We start from the raw sequence: 27,028 nt of genomic DNA, 5'->3' as shown, positions 1-27,028 counted from the left end.
TGCTCATTAACACAATAATAAAAGAATATCAAACCAGCCTTCTGACTCCCAGACCCCGGGGGTCTAACTACATAACTTGGAAATGACTTTTTATGAAGTCTGATCAAAGGCTCATTGTTCAGTAATTAGAAATCATGGCCCCCCCCTCCCCCAGGCTTGGGGCTCATAAACACAGTGGAATGAGCTTTTTATTTGGGTTGAACCAAAACCCTTTCGGATCCATTTCCTCCTCACACTAGCCTCCGTGGGGACAGGGCAGGAGACTGAGCTTCTGCTGCTCTGGGAGACCCTCGGGCTCGGCGTCTGCAGCAGGCCAGAAGCAAGCAGGTGAGCGGCTGTTGAAACGGGCCTCTGGACTGACATGGGGCAAGGACCTGAGTGAGGGACACCAGCACCAGGGTCTGGGCCGAGTGCTGTGCAGAGTCCCTTGCTCTCCTATTGACGCCTGTCCAGCAGTGGCCTCTGAGAAAGGGGAGCGTTTCCGAGGTCTAGCTGTGGATACCACACTGGGGCTGAGCAGCCAAAGACCCCTGGAGCCAGAACACGGTGAGCAGTGAGGTAATCCCCGTCAGAACGTCTTCATCAAACCACTCAATAAATATTTATTGAGGACTTACAAAGTGCTAGCGTTCCACTAGATACGGGGATCAGTTGGGGTACAAAAAACAGTGCCTGCTCCTCTTTTTTGGGGGGGTACCGGGGAATGAACTCAGGGGCACTCGACCACTGAGCCACACCCCCAGCCCTCTTTTGTATTTTATTTAGAGACAGGGTCTCACTGAGTTGCTTGCACCTAGCTTTTGCTGAGTCTGGCTTTGAACTTGAGATCCTCCTGCCTCAGCCTCCCGAGCTGCTGGGATTACAGGTGTGTGCCACCTCGCCCAGCAATGTCTGCTCTTAAAGTCACCACAGGTCAGTGGGGGAGGGTGGTCCACCCAGAGGAGAAAGTCGTCTGGAGTCAGAGGGTGTTGGAGCACCTGGCAAAGAGGAAGCGGGGGGCAGGGACCCCCAGAGCTGAGAATGGAAATGTCCTCGTCCTTCAGGAATCTCCGGAGATGTGCTGCACATCTGGAAATGCGCCTGGCGGGTCCAGCTGTGGCCTCTGAGACCATCTTCCTTCTTGTCCTCAAACTCTCATATACTGGACATTGGCACCCAAGAACAGGAAGTCCTAGAGGGAAACAAGGCGGGCCTGGGCTGGTAAGGAGCATCTTCTACTCCAAAAAGATGCACCTGCTACATAAAGAGGGCCCCTGGCGCGGGAAACACCGGCTCTGCCAGAAACCAGGTCACTGCATAAATCGCAGGAGTGCCTGGCTCCCCAAGGTCTCCATAAAGCACTGCGTTTGCCAGCTAACTTCTCCAAGTAGCGATCTGCCTGTCATTTCCCAAGCTGTGTACTCCTGGAAGGTCTCATAAATGTCCTTTGTGTCACCTAAATTTTTTTTTTTCTCTTTGGTGGAGAACACAAAATTGTGAGCTGCTGGGATTTACTCTCCTGCTCTTAAATCAGTCAGAGGGGTGGGGACTCAGAACTCAAGGCAAAGTTTAATTCTTTCCAGAGTGATCCAACTCCTGCCTTGGGTGGCTGGGAAAATGAACACAGGTGACCTCAGGATTTCAATGATAATATATAACAAATCCTCTAATCACTTCCCACATGCCAAACATTGGCCTCTACCCAGGAAGGCCTGGGTTACACCCCATTTTATAGAAGAGATAAATGAGACCAACTGTGTGAATGGTCACTCTGACTTTGTTTTGAGCAATGATCTAAATTTCACTTGTGGACACTCAACATTGGTTGGGTGTTAAGTATCCTGAGATTCAAAAGGGCTCTGAACATTTGTTTTACAAATACAATAGCTGGCCAGCGTTTCCGCATTCCCAGCCACCCCTGACCTTCATTCCCTTTAATAGCTATTATTTTGGGGACGTTGACCATGGACCAAGCACCAATGCAGCATGTCTCTAAGTCCCGTGACGCCCACATGTCGGCCAGTGGAGTCCTCTCACCCTGGAAGTGCTGTTCTAGAGAGATGGCCTGAAATCTGGGTGGATTCATGGACCCTTAGATTCCTGGCCTGGATAGTGAAAAAATCAGGCTTAATTCTTGGTATTAAAATAGTTAAATCAATTATGGTCCATCTTCAGGGTGAGATTATACACAGCTGTTTATCAGCAGGAGCTGAAAACTAGGTTTGATCATAGAACATACCTAAGGGGTGACGTTAAGTTAAAATAAATAATGAATTAAAGGCAGATATGAGTGTTAGCAATACAGGTGTCCAAAACAGACAAAAACTTTAAGAAAAGCCTCGGCGGAGGTGAAGGACTGGAGAGACGCACACCAAAATCCAAACTGTGTTTGTGGTGGAGCAATGGCCTTATGGAAAAATTTTAAAATGTTTTTAAAAATGTTCACAAGGTGGGCTGGGGATGTGGCTCAGTTTCAGAGACCTTTCCCAGCATGCAGAGGTCCTGAGTTGGATTCCCCAGCACCACCACCACCAAAAAAAAAAAAAAAAAAGTTATAGGTTTAAAATGGGGGACACACCAAATACATATTTATAATACAGCTCTTTCACTTAAGAATTAAGATGGAATTAGCTGGGCATGGTGGCGCATACTGTAATCCCAGCAACTTGGGAGGCTGAGACAGGAAGATTTCAAGTTCTAGGCCAGCCCGGGCAATCTCGCAAGATCCTATCTCAAAAATTAAAAATAAATAAATAATAAAAGCTGGGGCTGCAACTTGGGGGTAAAGTGCCCCTGGGTTCAATCCCCAGTACCACAAAATATACAAACAAATAAAAAGGAATGCATTACAATTTACCCATGGCCTTCAGACCCTGACTGTTGCTAAGTCTAAAACTTGCAGTATTTTCAAAGTGGAAACCCAGGCTTCATCAAATGTCTCCTGCTCCGGCAGAGAGGCCACTTCTAAAGGACACATGGATGGCCTCATGACACACTGAAAGATCCTGGAGCACGCAGGTCCGGGCTGGATTCCACTGAGTTATGGTCTCCAAATTTGGCGGGCTAACCAACTTCCACCCCCAAGTCCTCAGAGCCCCCTTGAACCCACTGACCTTGTGAATCTGGAGAAGGAGGTCATGGAGCTGAATATGCCTTGGCAGAGGGAGGGGGAAGCCTTCAGCCAGCTTATCTGCAGGCAAGGACAATATCAAAAGAATGAGTTAACAGATAACAGTGATAGACATTTTTTTAATGGAAGAATTTTGCTCTCTGCAATTCTTTTTTTTAATATATATTTTTAGTTGTAGATGAAGACAATACATTTATTTTATTTTTATGTGGTGCTGAGGATAGAACCCTGTGCCTCATGCATGCTAGGCGAGCACTCTACCTCTGAGCCACAACCCCAGGCCACTCTCTGCAAATTCTATACACAATACTAAGTATTCCCACTTAGGACTATGAGGTAGATATGATTATTATTTCCATTTCACACATAAGGAAACCGTGGCACAGAGTGATCCAGTAACTTGTTCTAGGTCACACAGCTAGGAAGTGGCAGAACTGGGATTTGAACTTCGGAAGGCTGGCAGGGGAACCTAAGCCGATAGTCATGGAGCCCTCTGGAAGAAGTAGCAGGTTTGGGGTAGCAGGTAGAGCAAGTGGTAACTACTCTCTGCCCTCCACCCATCCTGCTTTATGTTGCAGCCAAATAGAGTGATATCTCAGGGAATCAGGGTTTGGGACTTTGTGCTTTATTTATTTTTACTATGGACGTGGGTGACTGACTGGGAAATGTGCCTGCCTGGTGCCCTACCTGGTGCCCTCATCTATGAACTTGAGGACCAAGTTGGTCCTCAATCTTCACCGAAGGAGGGGAGGGGCACTTCCTGCTCCCTCAGGAGGAGCACCAAGGAGATGTCGCAGCTCCAGCCCCAACAGAGCCTGGAGGGGCTGTCGCCAGCATCAACATCCCACTGAAGCCCAGACGAGAGACTTTCCAAGGTCACGCAGCCCCCAGGGGGAGCCCTGGTTCCCAACTCCAAGTCCAACTCTCTTTCCGCTCCAAGCACTGTCCACTATCCACTTGGGAAAAATGGGTCTGGATTCTTACCATTGACCTTGGGGTAGAGAGTCTCCCGGATGTAGTAGTTGAGCAGCGCCTCCATCATCTCCACCTGGTGGAGAACAGGAGAGGTACACCGTGACCCCGCGGGCCAGGGGCCCCCAGTACACAGTCTCACAGCCACCCAGGGGTGGCTGTGGTTGCCCACAGGGCGAAAAGTTTGAAAAACGCAGTTTGCAGATGAATGCCTACATCTTGCTGCTGTTTTGCAAGTTATAACCATTTTGAGACGCACATTTATAGGTAAGCAATCAAATAGAAAAAATTTGAGAGGCTGTGCGTCACTGTGCATAGGAAGAGCACCAAGCATTATCTTTAGTATTTAACTTTTTTTTTAAAAAAAAGCAAGAATATCTTCCTGAATTACTTGTGTAATTTTTAAAAATTAAGTAAACCCAAACTGGGCTTCTCTACAAAAATTAGGACACACCACTTTGACACACTCACTATACGCCAGGAACAGGGCTCAGAGCTTTATAAGTATCTGATTCAGTCTTCACAAGAACCCCCAGGAAGTTCCTATTAACCTCCCCATTTCACAGATAAGGAAATTGAGGCCCACAGAATGAAAGTGACTTAGAAACTGGACAGCAGGGTCTGGATTTGAATCTAAATTGATCTGGGGTGACGGTTGTTGCTCTTTATACTTTTTTTTCTGAACACATTAGGATGACTCTGTGTCTTTACATGTGAATGCTTCACTTCATAGGACATTTTAACATGGTGTGTGTATATACACAGCCAGGGTATCATTACCTCACCCTTAATTCTCTGAAAGGAGTCATTCTTGGGACCCCAGGAGCAACATCCCTCCCCAGTCTGTGTTTGCTTCCACTTTGTAAGTGCTTAGGGAAAGTGGGGGAAGGACAGCAGGGATGAAGTGGTCACTAATTTGAGCACCTGGATCCATCTATGCCTGAAACCTCCTGCCTTGGGTTTTCATTGTTATTGTTGTGATTTGTTTTTTAGTAACATGACCCTATGGGTTATTCTTCTGTGCTTAATACAGGTGGCTTTCTTTCCCTTGCAATGAAAGTAATTATGTCCAACAGATAGCTTAATTATTTATTATCTTATATTGGGATGTAACCCATTCCTGTTGCTATGTCTTGTCTTCTTGAGAAGTTCAATGCTTCCCTAGGGCAGAGATCTGCTCTTCTCTTTTTCTATTTCCAATGAAAGGTGCCACAGCAATTGCTTAGTATCCTAACCATGTCATTAAATAAAAAACATTAATAACTTACATTGAAGAATCCAAGTTTGGATTCTTTCAGTTCCACTTGTACCCTGTAACAAATCAGAGAAGATTCATAGATATAGGCGTCGTGCCCATGGGAACCTAGGCAATACGGGGGTCCCAGAGAGGAGGAGGCACTGGCTGAGGATGGGGGGTGAAAAGGTAATTAAGTATCTAAAAAACAATGACACAACAATACCGGGAAGACAGAGGGAGGTGGGGTGGAGGGAAAGAGCTCGATCTTTATCAGCTCAGGAAATTAATACAACTGACGTCTATTCATTAAGAAAAAAAATCATTTGGATTTCTAAATTCCTAAAGTAAATCATTTAGAAATTTGAAATGTATGGGTGGTGGGGGGGCAGGCTCAGCACAACAAAGGAATTAGGCCAATTGGAATAAAATTTAAATTTCCTTCCCAAATGGTTCCCCAACATTGACAGGAGAGAATCACCCCCCACACCCCCTACTCCCAGCCACAGAGGAGCAGCTAAGGTGTCAGAGGGAGCCCGGCTGAGCATCCCTGTGGGCAGGAGGAGGCTGATTTACCTTCCTGGGGTCAGGAGCCCAGTGATCTTGCTGGTATTGAAGGCCAACGTGGCGGATATATTAGTGGTCTAGAAAAGCCAGGGAAGAAACCAGTTCTAAATGATGGCAGTTGTCAGAACAGTGACCAGAGCCAGTATTACCTTCAACCAACAGCTCAGGGAGTCCAAGCAGGAAACCTGCCCATAGACTGACCGTAGACCCCAGGGGCACATGGTAGGTGCTCAATAAATGTTTGGACTTGGACTTGAATATTTTTACTTAAAATTGCTGACCATGGCAGCCGTTAAACCTTGAGTAGACTACCAAGAAGGCTTAGCATGTGTATCCCTGGAGAGCTCTAAAAAGGATCATTACCAGCTACCTCCCTGCTATGAGTCAGCTGTGGTCACAATAATAATAAATTACATTTGATCTTAAGATATATGAACAACAAGAACAATTTTCACAGCAATAACAACACCCTCAGTTTGCAGACGGACCCCCTGAGAGGAATTACCCCCTTGCAGAGATCTGACTTGTTGAGTTTCAAACCTGAAACAAGAGAGCCAAGTTCTCTGTCTGGTGAGCAGGGTCCTCAAAGAACTCAGAACCCCTTCTCTATTAGACGGGGTCCATCACAAAAGAAAAAAACTCTCTCAATGTTTCATGTAGAAAGAATTTAATGCAAAGCAGTGGCTATACAAGTGTGGAATGGCAAAAGGCTGAAATGTGTTGGTGAGGCTGCTCAGAGATAAGCAAGCCAGGAGGCTACCTCCACCCCAGACTAGAGGGAGAGAGTGTGGAGCTGGGATTCGTAGAGCCACCACCCTGAGGATAGTCCCTGCAGGTTCCGCCCAAGGCAAAGAGAGGGGGAAAATAAACTCTGGCTTGATTCTTCCTCCCGCCCTCCGTTCTCCTGATCCTGTCTCCCATTGGCTGATATAACTAGACGTCAAAGTGCAAGGGCCCCTGGGAAATGTAGTCTTTAGGTGTCAGCTACAGCTACAGAGCAAAGCAAATAGGAGGAAGGCCCCCAAACCTTCCTACACGTACGTGAAACAAATATATATGCAAATAAATATATAAATACCTTGATAATAAACATTGTGAATAAAAATAATGGGGTGCTACAAGAAAAAAATGGCAAAAGGTAAGATAGAGTGGGGTTAGCACCAACAAGATAGACCTCTCTGGGGAAGTACACTGAGACCTGGAGGAATTAGCCAGATGGTGAATGGGGGACAAGCATTCAGGAAACAGGAGCAGCATTTGCAAAGACTCAGAACCTTACCACACCGAGCCGGAAGACAAACTGCTTGAGAGAGTTAGGCAGGAGCACAAAGGCATCGATTCCCAGCTGGGGGGCCAAGGAGAGATTCCCAGGGCTGAAGGTCAGGAGTGGGGCCCGGAGCAGGGCTCCCTGGAGCTCCAAGTTCATGTTGGGGTACAGCTTGCCTATCTGGGGGGCAGAATTAGAAGATTATGTCAAGAGAAGAAAATAGGGGTGCAGAGTACAGTCACATAGGGCTGAGGTTGGTACAGAATGGCAGGCTCTGTAGGCCCCCTCTGTGTAAAAATAATGGAGAAAAAGAAGCACACATTTAATGTTGTATACATAGGATATTGAAGAAGGAGATACACATCTGACCCTCTTAGTAAACTCAAGATGAGACCTGGGTGCCAAGGGACAGAGGTGGTTGGGAGACTTTTTCACTCTATAGTATCTCTTGAATGTTGAATCATGAGAATTCATTTCTCATTCAAAAAATAATTTTTAAAGTGCCACAAACATCCCTGACCCCAAGTAAGCCCTCTAGAGTTGTTAGGCGTTGCTAATTAGGGTACCCTTTATAGAACACACCAGCACTCCTTGGGTTCTTAGGTAGAACCAAAATCAGACTGGACAATCTGCATGGCCCCAGGAGACATGGGCCTCAGGCCTGTCACTTGGGCTCTGGCAAGAGCCCTGAAGCCTGCAGCTCCCCAACCTTCTGAATCTCGGCCAAGCTGAGAGGGAGGTGCAGGTTTTGAAGAGAAACCTTGGAAGTCTAGTAGGCTCAGCACGTACCCACAGAGGGCCAAGGGACCCTTACCAGGGGGAGGAAGGCACGGAAGGACTTGGTGGTTAGTCTGATGATGGAGTCAGGTGGGATCTGCAGCAAAGAGACAGAGAAATTTGGGGAGCTTTGATGTCTTCTTCTGAAAAATAGGCATTATAGTCACCCCGGCCTTTGGGCCCCTGGGAGGGCAGAGCACATAGTAAGTGCTCCAGGAAATGGTGGGGAGGGCAAATGAGACATGACCACAGAGGGTCAAAGCTATGAGGAATCATCCCGAGGACTAAATCGCTCCATCCATTCAGCAGACAGTCCCCCTGTACAACAGGGTAAACTGAATCATCCAAGTTGTAGCACACTGTGCTTTTTCCCATCACCCTGACATTCATGAGATCTCTAACTTTTATAAACTGCTGCAAGGAACAGCCTTCTGAGTCCCAGAAAAAAAAGATATGATTCACTATAAAACTGAGTCTCCCTTATACAAAGCCCCATTGGAGGCAGTTGTTTTAGAGGTATCAGGAAGACTTAGATCACTAAATCATGTACCCTTTTCACTTTGGCTACAAGGAAGCTCGTAGATTTGTGATTAAAAAAAATCAATGAATGGGCACAGTATCTTCCTAATTGTGCTTTATGTTTCACTTGGTCTTTATTTCATTTTCTGTGTAACCTTATGTCTTTATCAGGGTATCTATTGTTCTGCTTCATTCACAAACATGTTTTTAATAAACCTCCATGCATCATCAAGATGAGAAAAAATATAAACTAGAACAGGTCTAGACTAAGAGAAAAGTAGTAGATAGACTGCAAAGTCTTCTCTAGTTGTTATAAGGGAGAAAGAACTTTGGATTAGAGCTTCTTGGCAGCCAAAGTAATACAGGGAACTTGTGCTAACTTACTTTTTTTTTTTCCTGGCTTCGATCTTTTAGTTATATAACTTACTGTTTTACTGATGTAAATAGGGGCAGAAAGGAAAAAAGAAAGGAAGAATAAGTTACATTGTCACCGGAGAACGTGTTTCTGTCACCGTCCTCACCATGTCATCTGTGATGGAGAAGTTCAGGTACCCTGCTTGGTAGTACACCCGGCTGGCGGTGTTGAAGACATAATTAGAGACGGCAAAGTAGAGCATTCGGTCGTGGTCCTCAGGAACGCTGATGGCCGGGGCAAGGAAGGGAACTTCAGAGCGCTGATCAAGATGGAAAATTTCACCCTGGGGAGAGAGAGAGAGAGAGGTTCCAACTGGACTTCCCAAACCCAGGGACGTGGGAGCACTGGACGTGGGGGCCAGAGAACCACCAGCACGAGACGGTGCTGACACTGCCCCACTGCGACGCGTTCCTCGGGGCCAATGTGGGGTCCCCCAGGAGCTTTGGTTTATGACCCCACAGGACGTAGTGCACGGCCCTCCTGGGACCAGCTCTGAGCCACCCCTTCTGCAGGGCAGGAAGGGAAAGGAGGGGAAGAAGGAGGAGAGGACTCATTAGGACCTAAGGATGGTGAGGCACCTGGGAGTCTCCTAGCCCTGGGAACACTCGCCACCGCTCCATATTGCCCTGCCTCCCCGCAGTGGGGAGAGGAGACAGATTTGAAGGTAGGAGGAAGGTGGCCCAGGACCGGGCCGATACCCAGGCAAACTTCATTGGGGTTGGACTCACCCAGGGCCCTGCTCCAAGGCCCTCACCTTAAACATGATATCCAGCATGTTGGCGGTTGCCCGAGGGGCCTCCGTTAAACTGTAGTCGACCCCTGCGAAGCTGTCAATCTCTGCGATGACTGTGAACCCAAGAGGGGCAGCATTAGGGGCCAGCCGTGGCCTTTGACTGATGGGGAAAGGGCGAGGGCTCCGGCCCGCTCTGTGACTTTCTCCAGGGTCCCTGCCCTTCCACCCAGCTTGGGGCACACAACCTCTTCCTAAAGACGACAAGTGGGTCTTGTCTCTCTGGTGGCTCAGCCATGGTGAGGGTGTGAGGCTCAGCCCAGGGCCGACACAGTGTCCCAGGAGGAGCCCAGCCCGGCCCTGGAGCTTCATGCTGAGCTACACAACCAGGAAGGCTGAGCAGGTCCAGAGGCCCAGAGGCTCCCCTCCAAAGCCCTGGGGGAATGAATGTTCCCTTCTCAGGTCACTGTGCATCCTGGGCCTCAGGGAAGAGGGTGTCAACAAGTACTGCATGAGGACCTGGGGCCACAGCACCAGAGAACATCTCAGACGCTTGGCTGGCCGACCCTCCAAAATTCACATTGCACCTGGGATTTGGGGTCTCTTCATGGAGCCAATTATTCTGCAGATACACCTCCATGTGGGCAGAGAGGCATATCCTGGGTGCCCCTGCAGCCCTGCTGGTACTGGTAATGGATGGAAGAACCCCAAATGTCCATTTTCTGGGATCTTTAAATCAGGGCACAGCCACAGGATGGAGTACTACACAGCTATTAAAAACAATAAAAAATGGAAAAGTCCAGAAAATTCTTTAGCAGGATCTTATAATGCTGAACCTACACACACCACAGTGGCCTGCAATTTCACTCCGAGGCATGTACCCAAAGACACACAAATGTACTAGACCGTTTGTAGCAATACAACTAACAATCGTCTAAAACAGCGGTTCCCCATGGCATCACATCAGAGTGGATGAATGAATGAAGGGATGGCCTCCTGGTGGCCTGACCTCAGACTGAAAGATGAGCAAAGAAAGATTTGGAAAAAGACTCAAAACATGGTATGATTCCATTCCTGCCCTGAGTGCAGAACTATTCTTTGCAGGTAGAAGGTGGGATAGTGCTTACCCTTGTGGGCTGGGTAGTAAATGAAGGGGACGTGGAGGGGCTCTGGAAGACCAGCTGTGTTCTGTCTGGGAACTGGATGCCTGAGTGCTCAGCATGTGCAAATTTTGTAAGCTGCACACTTACAGAATAGAACACCCTTTTCTATGCATATACTACCATTAAAGTTTTCAAAAGAGCCAGGTGCAATGGTGCACACCTGTAATCCCAGTGGCTTGGGAGGCTGAGATGGGAGGACCGTGAGTTCAAAGCCAGCCTCAGCAACTTAGCAACTCAGTGAGGCCCTGCTCATTTTTATTAATAAAAAATTTTTAAAAAGGTCTAAGGATGTAGCTTAGTCGTTAAGTGCCCCTGGGTTCCATCCCTGGTATCCTTCCCCAATAACAAAAAAAGTTTTAAAAAGCAATTTCAATTTATGTATACTGATAGAGAAGGCTCTCCAAAATACATAAATTTAAAAAGAACTAGGGTAGAGAACAAAGTGTATTCAGTATACAGTAGCAGATACAGATTCATAAGGATGCACTTACACATTTTCATGAACAAAAAGGAAACATATAAATGCACGTTCATATGCTTATGTATATTTATATTTGTACATGCAAATATATATATATATATATATATATAATCTCTTGGAAGGTAAGTTGGGGAGAAAAAGAGATTTTTGTTACTTTTTATACTTCTGTCCTACTTAAGGTTTTATGATGTACCCATGTGCTTTTATAAAAATGAGCAGGAATAGAGTCTCAGGGGCGGGTGAGGTGCCCTACCTGGCAGAGTTTGGAGATAAGGCTGTAGGTCGGAGGTCACTGATTTATCAATCATACTGCAAATCTGAAAAATAAAAAATAAATAAATAAAATTGGGTAGAAGCAGCCTGAGTGTTTCTAGCTGTGGTCCCCTGTTCTCATGGCTTTGGAAACATTGTTTCACGAGTTTGCACAGCGATCATTCACTCTGCAAATATTAAAAAAATGCTGATCATGCGCCAGGCACTGAGGAAAGATGAATGATAAAAAAATAATGCAGGTCCTTGGGGACTCCAGAGGGCCCAGCTGGACTTTTTAAGGCCTGTGCCCAATGAAAGACATCTGAGTGATGGGAGGGCACGGGCTGGAGATGCTGCCGGAAACTCCCTTATTGAGGATATTTTTCCCCCCCTTGGGAGGCTCTGGCCTCTGAGAAATCAGAATTTAGTAGCAGATCTAGAGAGCAGCTAAAATGGCCCTGCACATAAATGTATAGATAATGAGGTAATGTAGGGTTGTTTGTTTTTTTTTGTACTAGGGATTGAACCCAGGGGCACTTTACCACTGATCTCTAGACCTTTTTGTTTTTTTATTTTGAGGAAGGATCTCATTGAGTTGCTGAGGCTGGCCTCGAACTTGTGATCCTCCTGCCTCAGCCTCCCTAGTTGCTGGGATTATAGGTGTGTGTCACTAAGCCAGGTGTGAGGGTAAATCCTAACTTCCCTTTGCAACTGCCCCCGTTTCTGGAGAAGGAGGTTACCCAGGGAGGAGCTGCCAGAAAGCAGAGAAAGGGGTGGTGGGGTGGGTTCCTGCAGGACTGCTGGGAACCAGGCCTCACCTGGGATGGGTCTTTCCTTGTTCACCTTGGACAGCCTTCCATCAGACTGTCCCCCCAAACCCTGGGCTGGGGTGTCCCCCTCCTTCAGGAACCTGAAGGATTGAAGAGGAGAGGCATGGGGGGCCTCTGTCCCATGTGCACAGGAGGGGTTCCTGGGGAGGCAGGGTGCGGGTGGTTGAGGGAGCAGCACTGAACAAGCTCGGGTTCAAATTCTACTTCAATCCCTTTGCTTTGGGGTCCTCACCCACAGGATCCGATGAGCACAAGTGCTTCCCAGGGATGGGGTGAGAGAAGGTGGCCGTGAGTGTGCATCACACAGAGTTCCTATGCTTCTTGCCTCTGCTGGTTCAGAAACCAGGCCCCACCCCGAGGGAGGAATCAGCATGGTCCAAACCAGGCTCCTGGGAGGAGGTTTCTAAGGACCCTCAGGGAGATCCCCAGCTTTCCGACCCCCAAGCCCCTATAAAGCCTTTGGCATAGCGGGTTCCACATCCCAGGGAGATCCTAGCCTAGCCTCCCGGGAGCCAGATATCACCTGGCAAGTTACTCCACCTCTCAGAGCCTCCTCTGTCAAATGTGTAAAGTGTCATGACTTCAGAAGGGGAGGTCAAAGTTGGGTGTTGTGGTGCCTGCCTCTATTCCCAGTGACTCAGGAGGCTGAGGCAGGAGGGTCGCAAGTTCAAGGCCAGCCTCAGTGATTTAGCAAGATCTGGTCTCAAAATGAAAAATAAAAAAGGGACTAGTAGTATAACTCACTGGTAAAGTGCCCCTGGGTTCACTCCCCAGTACTGCACGAAAAAAAAAAAAATGAGGTCAAGATCCAGGAGGCTGCATGTCCCAAGTGTTTAGTTCATGGCTAAAACACAGGAACAAGAAACAGCAGCCATTATTTTATAAATGCAAATATTTATACAATAACATATTTCACATTCCTTGTTTTCATTTACAAAAAATATTATATTACTTATTATTGTGATAACTATTATAATTAATCATAACATATTACTATTGTTGTATAATATTATTTCTAATTATTATAACCATCATCAACTGGGAAGTGTAAGTTAGTAATATGGCAACAGGGGCCTAAGTAGGAGGCTGGCACTAAGACCCCACAAGCCCAGAACTAGAAAAGAAATATCACAGTGTGGGGTCTGCCTGCCATTTCTGATTCAACCACTAGGGGCTGCTCAAAGCCAAACCAGAGGTTAGACCTGCAGCAGGGTGTGTGTGTGTGTGTGTGTGTGTGTGTGTGTGTTCCCCTTTCCTCCTTCATCTTTTCTCCTTCTCTAAGCTGTGTTTTAGGCATAGCTCTGGTGTGCAGTACCTCAGAAATGGGATTTTAAGGTGAAAGTGTTTGGAGGAACTGAAAATTAATGAAATCCGAAGTGAACTCTTTTTTTTTTCTTCAGTATTAGAGATTGAGCCCATTGAACCCAGAGGTGCTTTACCACTGAATTATATCCCTTGCCATTTTTAAATTTTATTTTGAGACAGGGTCTTGCTAAGTGGCCCAGGCTGGCCTCGAACTCTTGATCCTCCTGCCTCAGCCTGCAGAGCAGCTGGGATCACAGGTGTGTGCCACTGAGCCCCACTCACATAATTGTTTTAACAAAAAAAATCTGACCTGGTGTCTCTGCCTCCCCTACAGGACAAGTGCTCAAGGGCTGGTCCGTTTTCTTCCTGGTTTAAGTGCTCTCTGAAGAGACCTGCCTGGTCTCCTCCGCACTGTGTTGACTTCCTTCTTGACTTTGGGGACTGCAGGACAGTGTGGGGCAGTGAGCAAGGCCAAGCAGGGGGAACGGCTGGGGTCTGCTTGCTCCTACCTCTCCGATTCTCCCTTGGCCAAGCATGTCACCATTTTCGGCCTAACCAAATGGACTTGGAATTCAGAGACCTGCGTGTCGTCCCAGCTCTATCACATATCAGCTCTGGGACTAGGATGAGTCATTTGTTCTCCCTCAGACCATGGGCCCATGCATGTCCAAACAAGGCCCCGTGGCCCCAACTGGGGCCAGAGCCCTGTGAGGACACCCATGGCCCTGGCCTGGCTCCGCAGGCATCTGGTGGCCTTGACCTGCTTACCTTGGTTTCCAACATTGTTCGAAACTTGGACTCGATCTGGTCATGGAAGAGTTTCAGCAGCCACCTGGCAGGAGAGCACAGTGCACAACTGGTCAGTGGGCAGCAGGGGCAGGGGAGCCAGGCCCTGCCCATCTTGTGCCCTGCTGAGCCCCAGAGTCCTGGCACACCCCTCCTGGCTCCCTGCATCTGGCTTTCTAGCTACAAGGTGTGCCATGATCAAGTTCAGTGGCTGGTGGCAGTGTGGGTGGGCAGGGGTTGGTGGCATTGTGGGTGGGCAGGGGGTGGTCTCAAGAATCCACAATATTCTGAGCAAGTGAACTGAGACTCTGAGAGAAGAAATGCCTGGACCGTGGACTTGGGTATTTTTTATGCTCCTCTTTAGCCAAGAGCCTCAGTATCCACCAACAGCCAGATTTCATTTGCTTGACAGTTCCCTAAATTATGTTGTTGTTGTTGTTCGTGGAAACCACACAAGAGCACTCCTGGCTCGAATCTGCATCGGTTCTTTGCAACAGGAAGCCCCTGCATTATTCCCCGTGCTGGGTGAGCCTCCCACCTGGAGGTTCTCCATTCTTAGGGCTGGGCTGGGGGCTGGATGGGGCGTGAGCCGTAACCAGGGGTCCAGCTGGCAGCGTCCCGATGGTGACTTACCTCAGATCTCCTGAGATGTCCACATCCAGATCACGGATGTGACTGTTGCAGCTGGAGGTGGTGACTGTGGGCCTTCCCGAGTCCTCGATGCCCAAGAGCAGTGTGACGGAGATGGTGATGCCCTTGACATGCACGTTGAAGTGGCCGTCCATCTTCCTGGAAGAGACGAGAGGAGCCATGGCTGTTTTGCAGGCCAAGATCTGCCACCATTTGGAGAGGAAAGAGAAAGCTCGATTTTTTCCCTCCAAATCAGTGGAGCTGAGCACAGATTTAAGATTGAATAATAAACAAAAAAGATTTAACAAGTAGAAGATCTGGAAGAAAGCCCGGGGCCAGTATTTATAGTCAGGGACGGACACAGAGATTTCTATCGTGATCCAGTTCTACTGAACCATAAAGGAAATGACCGACAAACTCACAGGCATGGAAAATTAGAACTTCAGTGAATAAAAAATGCAATATACAAAGTAAAAAAAAAAATCGTATCATGGGACAGTCAAGAGCTGATTTCCTTAATAGACAAAGAACAAGTTAATAAGGAAAGGATGAGACAACTGAAAAGAAATTGTAAATAATCAAAGAGACGAATAGCAAGTTCAATGTCAAATAAGCAAATGAACATAACAACGAGGCCAGGGTTCACCTATGAGACCAAAAATGAAGTCTTACTACCTAGTGCCGTGAAGACATGGGAGACAGACCCTGCAGATGTCTGTCTGATGTCTCCCGCTGGGGTTGGGAGGGCACCTGGGCACCACTTTTCCGAGACACCCAGCAGGATGGATCCTAATTCGGACACACCTATTCTTTGGCAATTTCCCTTCTAAGCCTGATCTTGTGGCTCTTCCTGCCCAGATGGATGAGAGGGGCAGCTCACTTTCAAAGCATCATGGGTAATGACAAGAAATGAAGGGACAACCCAAGGGTCCATGAGTAGCAACGGGTTGAGTAAGTTGTGGGTATCCACGCTCTGCCGCCTTTAGCAACCTGGGGCTAATCCTGTAATGGAACCACATTCATCATAACCCCCCCACAAAAAAAAACCCCAAAACAAAGCCTAGTACAAGCTATGCTGTGGGTGAGCCTCAAAAATATGCTGAAGGAATAGGGAGACTCCCGGAGACAGCATGCAGCTTGGGGGTTCCCTGGGGCTGGAGGCAGGGGAACGTAGAGTAACTGTTGAAAGGCAGGGAGGTTTTTCCTCAAGGTCACCTGGCTGAGAATGGCCAGCTCTTCTGCTATGGCCCGAATTGTGTCCTTCCCAAATTCACACGTGGAGGTCCTGAACCCCAGTACCCCGGAATGTGAGTGTATTTGGTGAGAGAGATGTTTGTGCTAAGAGGCCCCTGGCCGGGCTCTACTCCGGTCTGACTGGGGTCCTCATAAGAGGAGATCAAGACCCAGGCTTCGAGGTCAGAGGGAAGACCATGAGGACCCTGACAGCAGGTGCCATCTGCAAGCCCAGGAGGGAGGCCTCAGGAACAGGCCTGCCCACTCCTTGATCTAGGACTTCCAGGCTCCTGGACTGAGAAGGTTCTATGCGGGCCCCGCTGGCTGCTCTCCTGGACCCTTGGTGGCCAATATACCTTCTGTCCAAGCTTCTTTGAGGTCAGAGAACTGTTCAAAGTGTGGAAGGGTCAGTGGCCCTGAAGATGGCCTTGCCTAACGGCACAGGAAGATGGGGTAAAGCGGCTGAGCTGGGGTAACTGGGGGCGTGTCTGCGGCTCCCCACCCGCTGCCTTCCCAATCACACACCCCCTGACCAGGCCCACTTCCTTCCCCGCCAGGCTTCCCTCCTCCGCTCTGTGGACGTTGGCTTAGAACACACCCCCAGATAAAGCTGCACCTAGAGGTCTTGCCTCGGGGGTCTGGGGGTCTTCGGTGGGAAGTTCACGTGGCCCCAGAGGGCAGGCCTGGCCCCTTTAGGAGACAGAGTCCAAGCCTCCAAGTGCCAGGGTTTGAACCCCTGTCTACTCTGGGGCGTGGGCTCCCTCTGTCCATTCTGTGGCCTTTGATGAACCAGGAACATTTTGGATTCGAGAACGGATGAAGGGCCAGGGGAGTGCCCGAGGACCTGGGCGCAGAGCCAACTTACAGGAAGGACATGCGCACCTTCCACCTGCCCTGGACCTGGACGGAGGAGTCGGAGATGGTTAGACTCAGGCCCCTGCCAGCCAGGGGCTTCAGAGCAGAGCCGCTCAGCTCACAGCTGGGGATGTCCAGGCTGCAGGGAGAGACACAGAGGGCGGTGTCAGTGCTGGGCCTGGACCCCGCCCCACTAGGGACTTGCTCCCTCCCTGCCCCAGGGGACTCCCACCAGTGGGACCTGCTTTCAGCAAACACCTGGTTCCCATCTCCTGAGCACCTGCCTGTGCCAGGCACGGAGTGTGCGACCATGCCAAGCACCCTCCTCTGTCATTCAGGGGCAGACACAGATTTTATTCTCCCCCACAGAGGACGAACTAGAACCCAGAGGGAGAGACGCCATTACTCACAGTCAGGATTAGACCTCAGGGATCTCAGGGTCCAGGGTATTGTCTGGGGTGGGGCCCATAGACATACCCCTGGGCTTGCAGCTCCTTCCCCAACACCCCCTCCCTCAACCCACCCAGGCGGGGGAATCAAACTGAGGTGAGACCCAACTGAGGATTGGAAAGAGGCCATCCTTGGGGAAGAATGGTCAAATGCATCTTCCTTGCCTGGCACATAATAGGAGCTCAATAAATGTTTGCCGACAAACTTAAGAACGAAGAAAGGAATGAAGCAGTCAGTCCGACCACCCTCCCTCCACGGAGCATCTTTCAAAAAGCCCTTCGCGCCTCTTCTCAAGCACAAGCTGCTCCTGCCTGCTGACCCTGGGAAGGCTCCACCCCGACACCAGCCCCCATCTAGGAAACGCAGCAGTAGGAGTTGGGCTACGGTTTTTAACGTTTGTCTAGTTTCCCTTCTGGGCTATTGGATCCTGGATTATCACTCTAAGGGGGGAAGCCGCATCGACCCATTTTGCAGATAAGGAAAGTGAGGCTGAGGTCACACAGCCAGTAGGTTTTCTTTAATATTTGGCGTGTTAAGTCCTCTCCTTCGGAACTCCCTGAAGAATTATCCATTGTGTGCCCCAAAGAGGTTTCCCCCCCAGTCCAAGCCTGGGGTTCTGTCTCCCTCCCTCTCCAGAGACCTCCTTAGCCACCCAGGAGCTCCAGAGAAGGAAGAGCATCACCTGTGAAACTCATAGTGCCCACGGCCCACATGCTTGATCCTGAAGTCCCCGAAGAAGTCAGGCAGTTTGGTCTCACGTAGCTTCTTCTGCAAGGTCACCAGCCCCTCTCTGGCCGCTGCGGACAGGGAAAAAAAAAAAAAAAGAAGTGGCTTGGTCTGCCTGCTTCCCTCCCCTGCTCTAAACTCTTCAGTGGCTCCCACTTGCCCCGGGGAGAAACATGAACTTCTTAGTACTAGTCACAGTTCCGGGTTATGGAGTTCCTCTGTGCCAAGTAACAAAGAAACCCTTGGGGCGTCCCTACATTCCATATGTTGGGGTGTATAAATACAGGGTAACTCCAAGGCTTTGTTTAGCATCTTTTAAAACAATAATCTTACTTTTACCTGTTCTTTAAAATCAGGAAATAATATTCGTAAACTACCTGAATAAGCCCCATCTTTAAGGTATCGCTAAGTATAAAACAGGCCCAGCAACCACCACCCAGTGCTGCATGGAGCCCTGCCCCCAGTCTCGACAGGTAACTGCCATCTGACAAATCTTGTTCCCAACTGCTGGTGGGGAACCCAGCTAATATAAGTAATGTGCCCAAGTCACAGAGCTGGCAGGTGGCCAGGCCAGAATCCCAGCCAGAGCTGCCTGACCTCGGGGAAGGGCCTCCCCCGACCCCCGACCTGGGGGGCAGAGCAGTCTGGGCCCAGGGCAGGCTGGTGTCGGGTGCACTGGCTCCGGCCACCAGGCAGCTTCTTACCATACTCCAGGCCTTTGTCAGTGATCCTGGCCACCAGGCCCGGGTTGGTGCCCAGAGCCCCTGGGGCAGGTGTGAGCAGGATCCCGAGCAGTGCGGCCAGCAGGGCCCTGGCCAAGGCCCCCATCCTGGATTCTCAGCAGAGTCAGCTGGGACTGTCACAGGTGGGCTGGGCCTGGCTCTCTTAAGTAGCCAAGGCCAGAGGGCCAGGGGCGGTTCCGGAGGGAGGGCGGACTTGTGCAAGCGGGAAAGGGAGGCACAGGGACTGGAACCTGTTGCGACACCGTGGGAGCGTTGTGGTCACGGTCACACTTAGACGTCTGCTATTGCTGCTCGGGCTTCGAAGCAGGCATGGGCTGGTCCCAAGTGGTGACCCTGCCTCACCCCCCCCCCCACAGGACTCCACGTCATCAGAGGTCCTGTCTGTCCCCAGCCCCTCTCCTAAGAGGTCCGCTGGGAAAGCTGGGAGGTACTGGCCCGGAGACCAAGGCTCAGAGGGCCTCTCTGCTCACTCAAAATCGCTGGGAGCTTCCTGTCTGGGCACAGGCTTTTGGAGCTCACGGTGTGCTACGTGCCGGAATGCAACTTGGCAAATCTTTAAACATTGAATCCCCAGCCCACAAAAATCACCACCAACAAAAAACCTCTTTAAACAGCCGTGTGCCCTCTGACCCAGCGATCCCGCCTTTGAACTCGTCCCTCGGTACATAATGAAGTCAGGTGCTAACAGGTCACTGCACTAGGTGCCTAGTGTTGGGACAATAGGCAGGGGGAGTGAGACACAACCTGAGGTGTCCAGGAAAGGGACTTCGGTTATGTGAATTATGAGCCAGCCATTTAAAGTGGGGCTGCAGAAATAAATGCATGTCTTGATAAGGAAAGAAGTTCCTGAGCCAACAGTTTCCAATGGCACCAGATAGTAAGGGTCTGTGTCTTTGATCAAAATCAGTCTGGGAGGAGCTAGGAGAGGTTGGGTGGGTAAGATCATGGATATTTAAAAACTCTTTTTGCTGAGCATATATTGCATTTGCAATAAGTAAAGATAATGAGATTTTATTTTGGAAAACAAAATGTATCCTGGGGATTATATTTGATTTTTGGAGTTTTGCCCTAGCATTCTCTATATTTGTGAGTTTTGTTCTGCCTCTGCCACCAGGAAGTCTTCCGTGACTACCCCCATGTGTCCTTGGGTTAGAGAAAGGTCCCAGAATCCTTTACACTTTTTCCAGCAGAGTGTTAACCCCTTTCTGCCTTTTAGTAATTGAGGTCACTTAGAAGTATGCTCACAGGGGCTGGGGTTGTAGCTCAGTGGTAAATCACTTGCCTTGCATGCATGAGGCACTGGGTTCGAATCTCAGTACCACATAACAATGAATAAATAAAGATATTGTGTCCATCTACAACTAATATATATATATACACACACACACACACACACAAATTCTCTGACACTCCTTTCATCCAAAGGGGAGGTGTCTGTCCTCTTCCTGTGATTGGGAGGCCTTTGTGTCTGTCTGAGATTGAATGTGGTGGAGTCACAGAGTGGCTTCCCAGTGGCTCACAGAAGGCCGTGGGGTCAGGATCAGAACTTTCCGTGTTCTGCACAAGGAGCTACCTGGGCCTCTTGCTCCTCTGTCTCTGGGGCTGAGGTTTGTGGAGGCCTTTGTTCCCTGACCCCCATCCCACCAGCCTGGTTGCTCCTAGACTGAGCCTTCTGCACCCCGTCAGCAGGAGCCAGAAGGACGTGGATGCTCATTGAGCACCTACTGTGTGCAGGTTAAGCCTCACACACCTCTCATCTCTCCTGCAGCCTGCTAAGTGGGGATTCTAGTCTCATTTTCAGATGAAGAAAGGGAGGCTCTGAGGGTGAAGTCCTGCAGGCTACGGTCATCAGCAGGGACTTGAGCCCAGGGCTGCAGGATGCCACTCCAAGATGGTGGTTAGGGAGGGCCTCTCTGGGTGGGGCCCATGCAGAGTGAGTCCCTGAGGATGAGGAGGAGCTGGCCTTGGAGGAGCTGTTCCCGACCCACAAGGACAGAGGCCTGGGAGCAGGAAAGGGCTCAGGTGTGCCCCAGTGTGCCTCGGGGCCCTGCTCCCTGGACCTCAGCCTACGGGGGAAAGCCACCCTGCCCAGCCCCGTCCCACGACCCTGTGTGGCTGCAGAGGGCTTCCTCCTTGGGGCTCAGCTCTCCCATGTCAAATGTCTGGACAGAGCAGGTGGCTCCGTGGGCCCTTCTAGCTGGGAGAGTACGAGAGAGGACCCCTGGAGGGTAGGGACTTTGTGGGAATGTCACTGTCCTTCCTGGCAGTTTGAGGATGTCCCTAGATGAAGGCCACTTACAGAGCTGGGACTTTCCCACAGCTGTGACCTTCGGAACTTAGTGCTGCCCGCCATGTCCCCTGAGGCCCAGGCCAGGCCTCCACCCCCGCAGGGCCTGACCATGGCTGGTGACCCAGGACCCAGCAGAGGCCCCGGGGAGCAGCATGACCCCAGTGCTGGTCAAAGCCCGGGTCCTTTCCTTTACCAGGCTGTCCATCCATGTCTGCAAAAGGGACAGCTGTCATGCCAGGCACCGTGGCCTGCGCCCGTCATCCCAGGGACTCAGGAGGCTGAGGCAGGAAGATCTCACGCTCAAGGCCAGTCTCAGCCACTTAATGAGACCCCATTTCAAAACTGAATGACAAAAAGGGCTGGGGACGTACCTCAGTGGTAAGGTAGCCCTGGGTTCTACCCAGCACCAAATAAATGAAATAAATTTCAACAGGATGAAACTGACCAAATTATAGTTACATTGTGTGGATGCACAAACATGGAACATCAAATCTCACTGTCATAGATGGTTACATGCCAATAAAAAGGAAAAAGGAAAGTGAAACACCAAAAAAGAAAAAATTCAAATAAATAAATAAGAATGGCCCGTGGCATCAACAGAAACGCCTCCTGTGGCCAGGAGGAAGGGCGCTCTTTTGCCAAGGATGGTGGTTAGTTTCTTCTGACTGCAAAAGTGTTGGGTGAAAATCCAGAATTTGGAACCCGCAGTGCCCGGAACGCTGAGCAGCACACAGTAGGTGATTGTTGAGGGAACGAATGAACTTGATGTTTAACTTGATGGACTCTGGTGCCCATGGCCTAGTTTGCAATTCTGACTCCCCTCGTGGGTGTCCTTGGGCCCTCTGTGACTCAGTTTCCTCATCTATAGTTGGGCTTAGCCAGAGGGCAGCATGACAAGAGGCCAGAGGCCAGGGCACCTTCTCTGATCACTCCTCTTGGATGAGTCCTGGAAAGAGCTGTGCAGCTGTGTGTCCGCCCCACCCATACCCCTGGCCCATGGCACCTGCCTTCACTGGGTGGCTGCTGACCCCTGGCTGCTGTGAGCCTGGGTGCTTGTCCTGCTAGGTTTCTTTACTGCGCATGTCCCCAGCTCTGCAATCAGCCCTTCATGCAAACCCCAGCCAGTCTTGGAGCTGGGTTTGGGTTTCCTGCCTGGACTCTGATTGACAGGCTTAGGGATCTTTGGCAGCAGGTGTCTTCCTCTCGGGGACAGCTTGGAATTCTTTTCCAAAGTCCCACGGGGACAGTAGACTGCTGAAGACAGGATCAGAACACACAGCTCTCTGTGTCCTGCCAGGGTCCTGGGGCCCCTGAGGCAGCTTCATGGAGAGGGTGGCGCTGGCTGGAGCTGGAAGGTCACATGGAGGTTTTGCTGAGGCGGGAGGGAAGGGCAGGTCAGGGAGGGCGAGTCAATGTCAAGGCCTGGGAACAAGCAGGCCTGGATGCCTCTCAGGGCTCTGCTCCTGCCAGGCCCTGGGACCTGGGGACAACTCCTCCTGGTCCCCCCAGTACAAATAAGGGCTGGGGACTAGAACTATGACTGGGGAACTATGATGTGCCAGCAAATCCCCCAGAGATCTTATTTAAATGCAAATTCTGACTCACAGGGTGCCTGCATTTCTAGTGTGCCCGATGCTGCTTCTAGAACTGGGGACGACACGGCAGCAGGTTCCCTCCTAGCCCGGCGATTCTGTAACCCTGCTTCAAGTTCAATGCACTTTTCTAAGATGGGGCCCACACTCCTGAGAACACGGGCTCTTGCTGGAAGATGATAATCCTAGGAAGACCCGCGGCATGGATCGCTGCATGGTGCTTCGGGGTTAGGGGTTTGACTCTGCAGATCTACACTCGCACACAAGCTCACATGCAGGCACCTGCTCGGGACCTTGAGGCATGTAGATTTGCAAAATATAAATAGTAACGCCAGTGGTAATCCAGCAAGGTTTGCAAGTTGTGGACATCTACCTGAGATGCTAGGAGACCCCACGAGCAGGGCTGGCCCCCCAGATCCACAGCCCCTCACGCCAGAAAGAAGTTAAGGAACCCGAGGCTCCTTCCCTCCTCCTTCCGCTCTTTGTCCCTGAAATTGGCAGCATCTGAAATCACAGCACTAGGTTCATTTTACTGAATTCTGATGGCTTTGGGGTCCCGAAGGAGCTTCTGTTAAAATGGAAATTTCTCAGCAAGAAGAAATTGTTACTGAACTGTGAGGAAGAGCAGTCCTATAACCAGTGGGGCCCTGATTCCCGACCCAGGCTGGTCCAGGCAGATAGCGCTGGGCATATCTGGGTCCCTGACAGAGGCTTTGGGTCACACCCATGTGGAATCAACTCCTAGGTCACTGTTTTGTTTGTATTTACAGCACTGGGCATTGAACCCGGGGGTGCTTTCCCACTGAGCTGCATCCCCTGCCCTTTTTATTTTTTATAAATAAATAACAGGCTCTCCCTACGTTGTCCAGACTGGCCTGGATCTTTCAATCCTCCTGCCTCAGCTTCCTGAGCCTCTGGGATTACAGGCGAGTGTCACTGTGCCTGGCTAACTCCTAGGTCACTTTAAAAATTCATATTTATGTGGCAGGCTTTGGGAATACAGTTGTGACAAGCCAGATATCATCGGTAGAGTATGGTGAGAAGAATGGGGCTTATGAATATTTAGAGCTAACTCAGATCATCCCTGTCAACTCCTGTCCCACAGATTTCCCATGCATTTGATTTCTCATAACAGTCGGCACTATTCTCCTGCTTGCTCTACAGCTGAGAAAATCGAAGACCAGAGAATCAAATGAACTGCCCAAGGTCACACAGCACGAAACGGCAGAGCTGGGGTTTGCAAGTGACGATTCTGGGAACACAGCTCACACTCTTCATGACTGAGTTGCGAGCTTGTCATCTGAACCAGTGATTCTTCCTGTGACCTCTTGCCAAAGAGGAGGGCAAGAGTTTATTTCATTTTTATTTTGAGGTGGGGGTCTTGCTATATTGCTTGAACTCCTGGGCTCATGATCCTTCCTCAGCCTTAGCATGTTGGTATATGTTAACTGGGACGATAGCGTGTACCAACATCGCCCCCCACTCCAAAATCTGAGGCTGAGATTTTCTCTTTCCTTTGCAGAGGAGGAAAGGAGCTCACGTAGGTCATGCAGCCTGTTGGGGCTGATGTTTGAAGCCAGGTCCAAGTGACTCCATCACTGGAATTTGGAACACTGAACTGAGCCACTGGGCAGGCCATGTGACCTCTCTATGGACTCTTCTGGAGAAAGACAGCCACCCTGTCTACCCTTGGAGGTTGTCATGAGGATTAAATGGGATAATTAACCCGAAGAGATGGAAGCAGGACAGGGCTGATCACCGCCACTAATGGAGTCCAGCAACATGGCAAACCTGGGGTCAGTGTCCTGGTGAGCTCTCCCCTTCCCTCCCACTAGAGGGCACCTCCCCTCACATTTGATAAGTCAGCACTTCCAAAAGGAACCGCAAGAGGGCGATGCTTGCTCATCAGGAAGCTGCTGTGACCATGAGCTTCCAGGCAATCCCGGGTGGACACTTTTAGAAGCATTTTATTTTATTTTTTATTTTTTTGCAACTTTATTGACATACATTTTAGATGCCATAACATTCTCTCATTTAAAGTGTCCAGGGGCTTTTGGTGTGTTCACAGAGTTGCAAAACCAACCCTACCATCTAACTTTAGAACCCCGTCAACACCCCCAAAGAAACCTGGTGCCCATTAGCAGGCACGTGGAGCAGGCAGTGATGGGCCTGAAGGAGAAGCTGCTCTAATCGTGGGATTGGGGGCCGCTTGGAAGATCCCCTGGGGCACATGGGGGTACGTGCCACAATCCAAACCTGCCACGGGAGAGAGGTTCCCGCGGGAGAGCATGTTCCACTCCCCAGTCATCGGATCCAAGATCTAATTGCATTTGTTGTATAAAGAGTGGGGCAAGAGCTGCCCATGTGCTCCAGAAAGCAGAAGGGAGGTGCAGGAGAGCTCCAACTACCTTCAAGAGATTCACAGGAGGGAGTTGGGATGGGGGAGGCAGCTGAGTCGTGTCTCTGTACCTTGCAGCTATTCTTTCCACAGCAGCCAGAGGGGGCTTTCAAAAATGGGAATCGGATTGTGTCATTCTTGTGCTCAAAGATCTGATGCCTTCCCCTATCTTTGGGGACAAAACTCAGAGTCATCATGGCCTCCCAGACTCATCCCAAGTCTGCTTCCCTTTGCTCTCTTCCGGCTTCGCTGGCTGCTCTCCTGGTCCTGTGCAGGGCCTACACCAGCCTTTGGCAAATAGAAACAGGGGGACCCTCTTGGCGGACAAAGGAGAGGGAATTTTGCTTCCCGAGACTGGTGCCTTTTTATAGTGTACAACCTATGCAACTGAACACAGAAGTCCTGCCTTAAACACACCAAACCCCTGAAGAGACAGGATTTTGACATCCATGAGGAGTGAAGAGAGCATGGGCTCTGATGGCAAAGGGATAAGAATCCCAGCCTTGCCACTTGCCACTTGTTGATGTGGGGAGAATGATTCAATTTAAGAGGACCGAGCAAGTCCCCCCTGGGAAGATGTGCTGGCTCCCATGAGTGTTTGGTCAATAGTCCTCCTTCCCGCGTGGCCCTAGAGCCTCAACTCCATTCAGCAAAAACGGATGATAACTGACCTATGTGTGTTAACATACCTTTCATCTGCTTTTCTTTGGTACAAAGGCACCTCTCCATCCTCCCCACCGCCAGCCCGGCTGAAGTCCGAATAACAGATCAGGTTCCTAATTAGCACCAGCTCCTTTCCATTTGTATCCTTCCAAAGCTTCCAGATGGCACAAGAGTACCATTTTGGTATCTCAATTTGGTGGTGTCTTCCTCCACGCCCCCCCACCTGCTGAAGCAGATACCCATTAGGGGTATTCTTGCAGGTTCTAGTTTCAGATCAAACATCCCCAGCTCAGAGAGGCCTCCCAGGACTGCTGGACTGGCAGGAAGTCCATCTAATGGCTGGGATGATCCCACTGGTGTCCCATGGCAGGAAATGCCACCCCCCCACATACCAGGACATCCACCACAGGCCCAAAGCAGTCTGGGCTGGTGATCTGGCTTCCATGTCAGGTCGGGAGAGTTGTGGGGAAATGCACCCAAGGATGGCCTGTCTTCCCAGGCCCAGTGTTCCATAGTGGGCACCATGACAGGGCAGAAGGGCTTGGACCAAGGGAGCCATCACTTTGGGCTGGAGCCCAAAGGCACTACGGGAAGCCGGGCTGTGCAGGACAGCTGTTCAACAGCGACACCGTGTGGTGATGACAGGAACCAGCATCCCAGCGTTGGCTACACAGGAATAAGCTGTGCAAGATCATCATTAAACAGCGGCACCTTATGGCAATAGCAGGAACAACAGCTCAATGGGCTGGCCTGGGGAAGCGCCTTCCCTTTGGACTAAGAACCCCAAGAACACTTGGGGTGCAGGGGACTTTCTGCTCATGTAAACATGGCGGGGGACTCAAGATATTAGTCGTGGAAATGAAGAGGCAATTGTATCTGAGCTGTACATTGGCGTTACAGGCCATGCTGGTTATAGACAGTGAATGAATGAATGAACTTTAAAAAAAAAACCAAAAACCAAAAAACATAGTACCAACACACAAAATCACAGAAAAAACAGATGTTTGTTTTGCCTTTTTTTTTTTGGGGGGGGGAACCCAA

General features: G+C 49.9%; 1 protein-coding gene across 1 annotated transcript; it reads right to left on the bottom strand.

Annotated features, from left to right (window-relative positions):
• Positions 1–578: 578 nt before the first annotated feature.
• Lbp (lipopolysaccharide binding protein) lies at positions 579–19,179 on the bottom strand. The gene is made up of 15 exons (XM_046433412.2): positions 19,006–19,179; positions 18,258–18,372; positions 17,136–17,264; positions 15,041–15,196; positions 14,390–14,453; positions 11,488–11,551; positions 9,615–9,706; positions 8,967–9,143; positions 7,964–8,023; positions 7,162–7,329; positions 5,892–5,959; positions 5,350–5,392; positions 4,094–4,157; positions 3,093–3,169; positions 579–1,171 (listed from the first exon to the last, which is right to left on the bottom strand). The coding sequence occupies exons 1-15, from the start codon at positions 19,127–19,129 to the stop codon at positions 1,127–1,129; spliced, it is 1,446 nt and encodes a 481-aa protein (XP_046289368.1). The 5' UTR covers positions 19,130–19,179; the 3' UTR covers positions 579–1,126.
• Between the last annotated feature and the right edge of the window lie 7,849 nt (positions 19,180–27,028).

The sequence above is a fragment of the Marmota monax genome, unplaced genomic scaffold (genome assembly GCF_021218885.2).
Source record: "Marmota monax isolate L192 unplaced genomic scaffold, Marmota_monax_Labrador192_F-V1.1 WCK01_AAM20220418_F8-fsc00014, whole genome shotgun sequence".
Lineage (NCBI taxonomy): Eukaryota > Metazoa > Chordata > Mammalia > Rodentia > Sciuridae > Marmota > Marmota monax.
The sequence above is the reverse complement of the archived record's forward strand: the minus strand, read 5'-3'. Positions and strand labels throughout refer to the sequence as shown.

Bases quoted from the DNA above. Each gene is read 5' to 3' on its own strand.
- Lbp (XM_046433412.2), bottom strand. From the start codon at position 19,129: ATGGGGGCCTTGGCCAGGGCCCTGCTGGCCGCACTGCTCGGGATCCTG. The intron at 8,024-8,966 runs GTGAGGACGGTG...TCTTTGCTGCAG, and splicing joins TCTCCATCACAGATGACATG to ATCCCACCTGACTCCATCAT. The intron at 1,172-3,092 runs GTCAGTGGGTTC...GTTTCCCTCTAG, and splicing joins TCCTTCTCCAGATTCACAAG to GACTTCCTGTTCTTGGGTGC.